Below are 11,429 nucleotides of genomic sequence, written 5' to 3' on the forward strand. Positions count from 1 at the left end.
GTATTCCTCAGTTATTTTAATGTTTAAATCAATAATTGTAAAATTTTAAATTTGGATTCATATAAGCATTTATAAGAATCCAACTGACAAATATATAACTATTAATTAGGCTTAACATTGACAAATATCTCAAGTGGGAAGGAGACTTTAGCAAAGGAAAAGGTATCACTCTCAGAGCCCAAGGCTTTAATGTTATTGTAATCATTCTCGCTAAAGCCTTGCCTGTATGAACAGACAACCAGGTTATAGATATGGAAAAAGACAGTATTTATTAATGCACTGGAAATGTGCGGTAAGGTGACTTGAGTGAAAGTGTAGCAAGAGAGAACGCAGCAGTTGATAGTGCTTCTCACTGGCAGTAATGGTAGCTTCTTTGCAGGACTTTGGAGATTACCAAAAGAACCAACTGAAAGAAGGAGCTGGGCTAGGAGAATGACAAGCTTGGAACATTAATTGGAGAATGAGGTGAAGGAATGGGTATATGGTATGCTGGAACAATTGTTTTTATTACTTACACACACACACACACACACACACACACACACACACACACACACTCTCTCTTGCTCTCTCGCACTCTTTCGCTCTCTCACTCTCTCGCACGCTCTTACTCTCACTCTCACTCTCACTTTCTCTCACTCACACTCACATTCACTCAAAGATTCAAATAAATCACTATTTGGAAATGGATCCAAATTGTTCAAACAGCATTGGTTCAGTTGCAGTTTATTCTTGGCATTGTGTACTACAGTGTAATAAACAAGGCAATAGCATTTTATGTCAGTAGTCAGTAAGGTAATTGCAGGAATGAACATGCTCACAGCAGTTTATTAAGTCAATTGGAATATCTCAAAATGTGCATCTTTGTTAATTGAGTTCCTAGGTTATTTTTTATTCCTTTCTTACATGTTGATGTGCATTTGTCAATGGATCAGAACTGAGGTTATGCTTGCTTGACAAAGTTAACTTTGAGAAAGAAGCTAATGGTGAGCTTTTAGAACCTTCTTGTTCTTCATGCAGATTGTTTCTGATCACTATAAGAGGAACAGAGTTAACATTACAGCTCGATGACCTTTTCTTGGAATGAAATACCATAAATCTGAAACATTAGTGGTGTTTTTCCACCTAAACATGTAGGTGATTATTTCCAGCATTGGCTGTTTAATTTTTAAATATTTATAATGTACATTTTTGATGTTAGTTTGCCATTGGAAGGAACATTACCTCCACAGAGAGGGAAGGATAAATCACCTCACAGATGTTGGCAAAATACCATCAGTAATACTTGGAATATTGGTCATCATCCTGAAGATTAATGAATGTATTTGACAGACAAGGAGAAAATCTGTTGTGTAGGAAAGTACTTTCTTGCACTCTATCATGAACTAATTGAACCTCAATCTGATTACATTTTTGGCAAACAATTAGCTAAAATTATAATATCTGTAATTTATGAACCTTGGAGGAAGTCTCTATTTTACTTTCAGTTCTCCATTCCTCCAACAACACTCACATGTACAATCATGACTTGACAATATTTCCACCATGGCAGACTAATTCACTTATCAACTAAAACTTAAGTTCTATTCACTGTGCACGATCCAGTATGTGTTAATCTAGATCAACTAATTCTTGAGGAATAAATAATATCTGCCAAATTCTGTCATTATGTACAAGGGGGTGGAAAGAGGTGCTCAGCAAAAGTATGTAGGTATAATTTTTCATAACAAGTGGAGTCATAAATGATTAATGCACAAGTTTTAGAAAGTAATTTTACTAAGATGTAAACTTTGAGTGATTAGTCTGGTCTCTGAGGACTTTTGAGAAAATGTAGAATAACACTTTGACATTCACCAATGTTTTGCTCTTCCTGCAGAACTGAAACCTAAGTCAAAATCAGAAAGTTTATTTCACAGTACAAATGTTTTGTGTTTCTTTACAATAAGAAGTTGCAGATATGAAGATGTAAATAGTTTTTGCATATTGATGTAAATGTGTAGCTGAAAATACAGCATTTAGATATTTTTCCCATGATGGATTGCAGCTGTTTAAGTAATTTTCTTGAGGTAGTCTGTACACAGCATCACATTTTTCCAGTCGGTTATCTGTTCAGTTTTTATCTATCTTGTTTGTCTTGACTCATAATTATTCAAAGGGATCTGATCTGTATAGCATGTTCTTAAAAAAATCTTCAATCGGATGCATTCTTCACGTTTATAACTACGTTATTGTGATTTTTTTTTGGTAATACTTCTGTCCACACTTAAAATGTAAACCTTTAGGTTACACATCATCCAAGCTGGTAACTAGTATGCATCCCAGCATTTAAACATACTCTGTGGCACAGTAGGAATCTTTCTTACTCTTCCACCCAGAATATCGGTCATTGTTCTGAAACAAAGAATGTAGATTCCAAATTAGCTGCAAGGTAAAAATTATTTTCAGTGCTTTGAAGATTCATGCCAGTTGTACTTTTTATCCCTGGTTCTTAAGAAACTACTTCACTCCTATTGATATGCTGGTAATAAAGATAAAGCTACCTCCCCACTATGCACTCACCTTCAACGTCATTGGAGTGGATTTCTTAAAAATATGATTCTTGTTGTCTGCAAACATTTCCAATTACTCTGCACTCTATCTCAGGCAGCAATAGACATGCCGTTTGGAGAAGGGGATTGTTTTCCAATGCAATTGAAGTGTTGAGACCTGTGAACTATCAACTTCAAACTATATTTAGTGACAATGTTGCCTTGCTTTATCATAGGTGTTTTCACCTTGGAATATAATGCCAAGGTTTTTTTTAAGCCAGTCTATTGTGCTAAGCAATGAGCAATCCAGTATTCTTCTAGATAATCAAAGATTGACAGAAGTATTTTAATAGGAATTTCTTAACTTACTGGTCTGAGATTTGTTGTGTAACTGTCCCTTTCTTTTTTCAGGAGCAAGTCAAAATCTGAACTAAGCTTTGAAAGTCTCTATCGGACAAAACAGAATGTTCAGTGCCAAAATGATCCTGTTGAGTTGCTACTAATGGACACTAAGGAGAGGCTGGTAACTGATATAGAGGAACGTCGGGCACCACTTGCCACCATGGAAAGTCTTTCAGACAATGAGTCTATCTATAGTTTTGATTCACGCCGATCCTCTGGATTTCGCAGCATAAGAGGCTCTCCAAGTCTGCAAGTTGTAATGGAGAAAGATGAGTCACATTGTTTCTATATTGATCCAGCAATTCCAGAGGAAAATCCTTCCCTTAGTTCCCGGACTGAATTACTTGCTGCAGATAGTTTATCCAAACATTCTCAGGAGGTGCAGCCATTTGAGCCACTGCAGAACAGCTGTTATTCTCTACCTAGCCCCCTGCAAGCAGATTTTGGTGAGCAAGAGAACAAACAAGTCACAGAAGTGGAAGAAGATAGCTTTTCAGATAAGTTGCCAATAGAAGATGAGAGTAAAGAATGGACAGGAAGCATGCGAGAGGTGCCAAGCCCACAAGTGCTTGAATTTGCAGAGTTTATAGACAGTCTTTTCAACTTGGATGGAAAAAGCAGCTCCTTCCAAGATATTTATCATTTGGTACTTGATGATAACTTAGAGGAATATAATGAAATTCCCAAGTCAGTAAGTGAGCACGAGATCTTGATGCGGGCACAGTTTGAACCCAATTTAGTGCCAAAACCACCCCGTCTGTTTGTCGGATCAGCAGATGCTGGAACCTCATCTGGGATTTCGGTGTCTCCATCCTTTCCATTTAGTTCAAGTGGAGAGCTGATGGACATTACTCCAACCTGCATTAGCAGCCAGGAGTGCCTGACTATGGATACAAAGTTGAGAACTTCAACGCCAGCAGACAACCAATCCAACTCAAACAAGCCTGCAGAACTTGTCATCTCAGCTCTATAGAACTCAGTGAAATACTAACAGAGAACATAAGCATGCTAATTTATAAGTGATGTTGTTTTCCTTAAAGAGTAGGACTGTGAAATTTTAAGAATAAGAATAAACCACTTTTGCCCGCAATTGTAAAATCAAGGAACAGACTTGGTATAAAAGACCCTAATGGATAAAGTCCTCGTCTTACTAGCAGCCATCATGTTGATGTTAAAATGTGTTTAATCTGCACTTTCCTATATAATTTATTTTTAATCTTTTGGTCTCATATATGACCAAGGAATATACAGAAAAATCTCCTGTGAGACTAAGTGTCAGTTGATATTTAATTACCAAGGGAGACTTATTTTTAAATTAAATTGTGTGATGTGGAAGTCACAGGAAAAGCTGTCATTATGATCCACTTTTAATTGCTCAGGAACAGGTGCTGGTGAGCCATTACCTTGAACTACTGCATTCTTCATCTTGTACATTGTGAGATTGTTCGGTAGAGTTCCAGGATTTTGATGACAAAGGAATGGCAGTATATTTCCAAGTCCAAATGTTGCATGACTCTTAAAAGGAACTGGGCGGGGATGGGGGATGCTTGTAACCCTTTAGTTGACAAATTGCAGGTTTGACAAGATGGTGTGGTGGTGATAATGGATGGCATAAGTGTTCAAGGTGGTGATGGGGTGTTAGTCGAGCAAATTGTTCTGTCCTTGGTGCTGTAAGGTTTCTTGATTGGTTAAAAAATATCATTGAGGGTCAGAAGATGAGCTATTCACCTTACAACACCCAGTTCTAGTGGCCATCATTGTGGCAGATCCAGTTAAGTTTTTGGTCTAATGTGTTCTCAAATTTCGAAATAATTTTCAAAGAATATTGTTTTATTTTTATTTTATTTTTTTAATACAGTTTAGTACTGGGGCTTCAAAGCCCTCATCAATTGGGTATCATGTAGGACTCTCTACAAATCTCAGTTGACTAATGTTCCAGTGTGTGGTATTAGTATTGCAATTACAAGTTGTAAAACAATTAGTATTCCAGCATGTTGGACATAAATGGGAAACAGTGATGGAAATCTAGAAATTCTCAGGTTTGGTTAAAATCTGAATGGAAAATTGGTAAGTTAATAATTCTGGTGAGATCCTTATAACAGCTAGTTCCATCACATTCTATGTTAAGAACAGAGAATGCCAGAAATACCCAGGAAATCTGTGGAGAAAGAAACATTAATTCTAAGCATTTCTAGCATTTTTTTTATTTCATATTTCCAGCATATGCAGTTTTATTGCAATGCATCATCTTTCAATATCAAGGTTCACTCAGATTAATTATCATTCTGGTATTGATCAATGTGTCAATTTCTACCATTTTCTCTAATTTACAATACTACTTTGTTGAAAATCCTGTCTAATCTTTAACATTTTAATTTTTCACAAGATCAGTTAGTGATATTGTGTAGGAAATAGTGATTGATAATTTAATACAAGTTGCATTTTATAACCCATTTATAACTCCTTCATTTGCTGTATTTTTGCAGTAATATCATTGCTGTCTGCAGCTGTATGTCTTGTTCTGTATGGAATTTGCTATTACTCTCTCTGGTAACAGATAGACTTAATGGGGAAAACAAATTTGCAGGTAGACTTAATGTGGAAAAGAAATTCAGCTTTGCACAGACTGAAAATTAGTTCTTTTCACTGAAGTTATTAGTTACAAAACTGGATAGTGAAGGAGCTGACATCTGGGTGCTGAAATGTTAAACTCTGAAATGTAAAATAGTGGCAGTGGCAGCAGCAATTGATAGCTAAAGAACTGACTGCCAGGCTGTAAACATTCTATCATTTCTGGAAGTGGCCTAGCAATTCTTAAAAAAAACTTCCTATGCTCAAATTTTGTGTCTGTGCTGTACATGCCATCATTGTTATATTCCCGTCACTTGCTTCAGCAAATGCATCACAGTTGCTTTGCAAAAAAAAAATGGTATTCAAATGCAGTTTTGCAGAATGAAATCTCGGTTATCTTCACACTTAAGCTTTGCAAGTCTTGAATTCAGGCTATTTTTTAAAAACAATATTTGTTGACCATTACCTGGTGAATTTGATTGGCCTTATAGAAAACAGTATCTTATTTTCAATAGTTTATTTTAATAACGGCTCTAATCTCTTACCTTTGCTCTGTATAGTTACTATATATAGTTCTCAAACACTTTATAGCTATTGTCTTTGCCAAAATCTTTGCACATTTGAGCATTGCTAACACCAAATGCTTCTCTACGCACAGCTGGAAAAAACAAGTGAGCAGTGGAGTCAGCTGCTTAAAAATATTTCATTCTTTTATAGGAGCATAAAAGGATCAAAATAATGTATGCAACCAGGTTTGTAATAGTCTCAGCTGTCCCAACTGTTCCTGAACAGTTGTCCATAAAAGTCCTACTCTATTGCTAAGATTAAGTTTTAGGAAGGTGAACACGGAACTAAGGGTACTTGACTGCTGTTTCCTCCCACCCTCTTCTACTTAAGCAAACCAAAAAAAGTAGAACTGTATTTTTGGAGGGTTGAATAAATAAAGTAATAGTAATACAATATGAGCAGGTTTGGCATGAATCAAATAACACAAAATCCCAATGCTGGACTAATTAATATTAATATTCCTACTCAAAAATCCATGAAATTACTGGTATATAGAATGAAAAATAATCATTGCACTGGTATACCAGGTGAGGCTTTCCTGTAGCTGCTGTGGCATAGAGGCAGGATTTTTTTGAAAGAGTTTTTGAGAAGCTTTACTCTGCATAAGTATGCGTGAGATCAAATGTTCTATTGTGTGTAGTTACTACCCATCACGTCAGAGTGCAACATTGGAGACAAAGGATGTGCTGTGCAGTATGATAACCTGTGGTTGTACTTTCATTTTATGCATGCGATAGCAACAACAGGACTGATAGAAATTACACTAACATTCACTGAAACATTCTTTATTGTCTGTACATGTTTAAGGTTAGTTAACTTTACACTAGATATATGATAAATCAAGTAATGTCTTTCAAGAATATAGTTTACCATGAATATAAAGCCTATAATGTTCATATAGCATAGCCTACTTTAATTAAAATTGCATCACTGCACTAATGTATTTGAATAAATATAAAGACACAACTGCTCAATCTTAGCAACAAAATGAATTAGAATATAATTGTTTAGACTATCAGATCAAGAAATGGACACCTATTTTCTGTATTGTGATAAATCCTAGAATATTTATTGGAGAACTAAGCTTGCAAAGAAACTTGATTCTTTTAACTATTATTTTGTACAAATGAATTATACTGTGTAGTCATTGTGTAATGCAGAATAGGAAGTAAAAGAATATTGATTATAATACCCACATGATACAAAAAAGTTCTGATGTAGTACACAGCTTGCTTTTTATTTTCTTGTTAATCTGCGAAATATCAGAAAGTAAAATTCTATTAGCCCATGCAGATATTCACAAGTTGCTTGCTGATCAATAACAATCTTAAAAAGTAATTTTTCTATTGCATGCAGTTTAAATATTTTAATGTAACTTGCAAAAATGTGTTTCCCTCAAAAATCTATTAGATGCAAATGCTAGCGAACATTTATCTTACTGAACAACTTCATTGGAGTTGGCATTGCTTCCACAAGGTATATAATGAGAGTACTCAGTGGAAACACATACCAAGCTAATGTCCAGAATCAACTAATTAATGTAAGTTCTGAAAAAATACGCATTTGCTTGCAGCTCCCATCAAGATATATAAATTATATTTAACACAATTTTATCAGATTAAAATACCCAGTTGGACTTGAGAGTTAAAGCTCACTTAATTTGATTATTGCAACTACAGGTGGGGCAACCAAGGAGATGCCAGTTTTCCATCTCCCCAGATGCAAATCTTATTCTAGGACGTACATCTGAATTTTCTGATAGGGAAATAGTTGGACACAAAGAAGTGTCTCCAATGGAGGTCCCTCTATTTCACCTGCTAATCTATTCATTAAAAATACAATTTTTATTATCTTTTCTCACTTTAGTTGCTCATTCAAGACTTTGGAAGCTGTACTTTAACTCCACATTCTTCTTTGCTAAGGAAATTGGAACTCTACACATGCATGTTCATTTCCATTTAGCCCATGTTCATACTCCAATTAGTAATGATCTGACAATATCTTAATTGAAATATCTAAAAATAAACAGTTAAAAGTTATCATTAATGGAACATGGGATAAAATAGACTTCAATGGGATTTTGCACATTTGGCAGTATTTGACAACTAGATCCTTTACAGTTGATTTTTCAGCACGCAGGTCTTGCTGACGTCAATATTTTATTGTCCATTCCCAAAATACCCTTTAAGGTAATGTGGTAGAGTCAACTACTGCAGATCTTCTGGTAAGGTATTAACATTGTGATGTCAGATAGCAAGTTGTAGGATTTCAACTCAGTAAGAAGAAAGGAGCAGCAATGTACTTCCAACTGACTTGGAATTAAACTTGTAGGTGGTTCCATTGTTATTCTTGATGGTGAAGGTCAGAAACTTGGAAGATGTGGTTAAACAACATGAGTAATGTATTTCAGAAAGAGTATACACTGCAGGACATTATGGTCAGAATTAGGATGTTAGGTTGGGTGTCAGTTACTTCCTTGAACTGAAATTTTCATTTTATGAGCCTACATATTGTTTAAAAAATCAACTAAAAATGATTTTCTGCCTTAGTGCTTTTATTTAGAAAATTTAATTTGCAGCCTCGGTGGCAATCTAGAATGTGCAGCTAAATGGCTATACAAGCAATACAAAGTTGGCAAGTCTTTTTAGATTCTTCATACCCTCAGTGCATCATTTATATAGTTGTTTCTTGTATACAAATTCTTTACATTTTTAAAAGTTATTGTCAATTTTAGTGATGACCTTCAGGATGCTGGTTACCTGTATTTAGGAAACATTCTGACATTTGACTGCTGATAGGAGAATTGTTCTAGTTCAGCATTGTCATATTGTGTAACAGATTATTCATGGAATAGAAGTAAGGGATCATAAACATCTTATTAAAATGTATGCATCCTGTTTATAAATATGTTGGATGATTCCACGTTGAGTATGTATTTGCCTTGAACCACAGCCTGCACTATTCAAGGGGCTACAAGATTTTAATTATTGAGATACAGCATGGAATAGGCCCTTCGAGCCACACTACTCAGCGTAACCCTAGTATAACCACGGAACAATTTACAATGACCAAAAAACCTACCAACCAGTACTCCTTTGGACTGTGAGACGAAACCAGAGCACCCAGAGAAAATCCATACATACCACAAGGAGAACATACAGGCTCCTTACAGATGCCAAGCTGTAGTAGTGTTGTGCTAACTGCTACGCGACCGTGGCGCCCCACTAATAGGCTCAAATACATCCCAGAGGTATATTTAACCCTCAGAAATACATCCTAACCATGGCATTTAAAGCAGAAAATCATTGGAAAATATGCCCGTAAATCTACTTCTAGTGGCTAGTGCAGCACAGGTTCCCAATTTGTTCTCCATGGAGAATTTTATGGAAAACACCATACTAATACATTTGAGCTCCCTTGTACTGATGCATTTTATTTCAAGGTGAATCTGAACTCAAAGCTGTGGTGTAAAGTCATGGTTTGCATCAAAAGCTGCTGAGCGACATAAAACCAACGTATAGTAGGAAATTTGTGCAGAGTGTAGGGAAGAATGTTAAAGTCACTGTTATCATTAAAAGTATAGTAAACAACCTTACAAGTGTATGAAACATCACTCATTTAGGCCAGTATGTAAATTTGAAAAAAATTACACTAACTTGGGTTCAAATAGTAAGATTCTGCTTCCACAGGTTACAAGATTTCAAATCACAAGGTGGATCCTTATTATTTTGTTGGGAGCCACATAAAATCTAGGTGAACTCAAATCAGTTAACTAACCATTGTTTGTGAAAAAGGAAATTTATCAATCTAATTGCAAGTGGAAATGCAAAGGGTTGTTAGATGCTCCACTATATAGCTTTGTGTTAGCGCTCCTGAAAATGATAGCAGACAAATCCAGTTGAGATCGTGGTAAGACGTAGAATATGGGTTCAGCTTGGCTAAAGAGTAAACGGAACAAAAACTAAGAATATCTGTGATTTGCTGTTGGATTCACTTGATTGTTTTCTTTGGCTCTGCTGTCAGCATTAGCAGAAATTGTAGGAACACTTAGCAAATGTCCAATTAGCAGGAGAGCATATTGTGGCCTTAAGGCTGGAGGGAGTAAAGAGAACACATCTAAGTTCCTTTGTATCTTGGACTTATTTATGAAGTCTTGTAGCGATTTGGTTGTGAGCCTCTATTGTGAATAATTTCTTTTAATGCTTATGTTCAAGACAATCAAGGATTCAGCCAAAGACTTAACAGGACTGGGGTTGCTGACTTAACTCTTTGTTGTGGTCATGCTCATTGTCTGCATCTATAATTAATTTTCCAACTGAACATCAAATTCATTATTATGAATATATTACCTTTAATGCTATGTGCCTTAATTTTTATAAATATTTTGCATAGCACCAAATGTGGCTTTGGGGTGGATGGAAGAAGGGATAATAACAACTATTAATCAGATTTTACTTCTGATTGTTACTCTGCAAGGCTTCAAAGGAGTTTCATCATGAGAAGAATAGTTTAAAGTTAGATTCACTTCAGTGTGACACTTCTCTCTTCAGTCATTGAGCCAATTACTACTCTTAAGGCTACTCATTCTTTTGCAAAGGCATAAAAAAGTTTACACAGCATTTCACTTATCTAACTGTAATTTTCCTGCTGAATAAGGGAATTGACAAAGTACAGCGAGATTATGTTGTTGACTGCTTTAATTTCATAATCAATATTACTCATGTTGTATAACTTTAATTTCATCAGTTATGCAAGCACAGCTGTACAGAAAAAAAGTATCAATATAAATCAGAACTACTCAGTTCTGATAATTACCTATTTGAGACTGAGGCCTTCCCGTAGATTACAAAATCCCGTACCATCAATTGTCAGAAGTTTTCCCAAAATAACATTTTGGTATATATAACTTAATAAAGATAGCCATGTTATCTAATCTGCAGTGGATTCCAGCATCCCTGAATACTTGCAGCAAACATACGAGCAGAGTGAAAATAAAAGTTAAATGGTGAAATAATTAGCCACAATTTGCTTTAGCATGACATCTGAATTAGCTACACTTATGTTGTTAAGGTTTTAAGAATTTGTATAATAAGTTTCTGAAAACACAATTTGATGAGATCACAATGATGGACAAGGCAACTGAAAGGTGAATTAGCATGAAACTGTTTCACCATAACTAAAAAGATAGGAGGATTGTGAAATTAAAATATGACGATTGAGAAAGGGAGCTTATATTGGAAAGAAAATAAACAAAAAAGTGGAGAAGAAAGGAGCAATGTGCAGTGAAATTGTATTACATGCACCTGTTGCAACATCACAAAGTTTTGGTAAATCTAATGAAAGATTAGATTTCAGACATTC

General features: G+C 35.4%; 1 protein-coding gene across 2 annotated transcripts in view; it reads left to right on the top strand.

Annotated features, from left to right (window-relative positions):
• dagla (diacylglycerol lipase, alpha) overlaps nucleotides 1-5,281 on the top strand; it is a 309,507-nt gene extending 304,226 nt beyond the window's left edge. For both annotated transcript variants that reach the window (XM_072272422.1, XM_072272424.1), the window contains one exon: nucleotides 2,940-5,281. In XM_072272422.1, coding sequence (XP_072128523.1) covers nucleotides 2,940-3,903 — 964 coding nt within the window. In that variant the 3' untranslated portion in view covers nucleotides 3,904-5,281. The remainder of the gene's footprint in view (nucleotides 1-2,939) is intronic.
• The last annotated feature ends 6,148 nt before the right edge of the window (nucleotides 5,282-11,429 follow it).

This window comes from Mobula birostris, chromosome 11 (genome assembly GCF_030028105.1).
Source record: "Mobula birostris isolate sMobBir1 chromosome 11, sMobBir1.hap1, whole genome shotgun sequence".
Classification (NCBI taxonomy): domain Eukaryota; kingdom Metazoa; phylum Chordata; class Chondrichthyes; order Myliobatiformes; family Myliobatidae; genus Mobula; species Mobula birostris.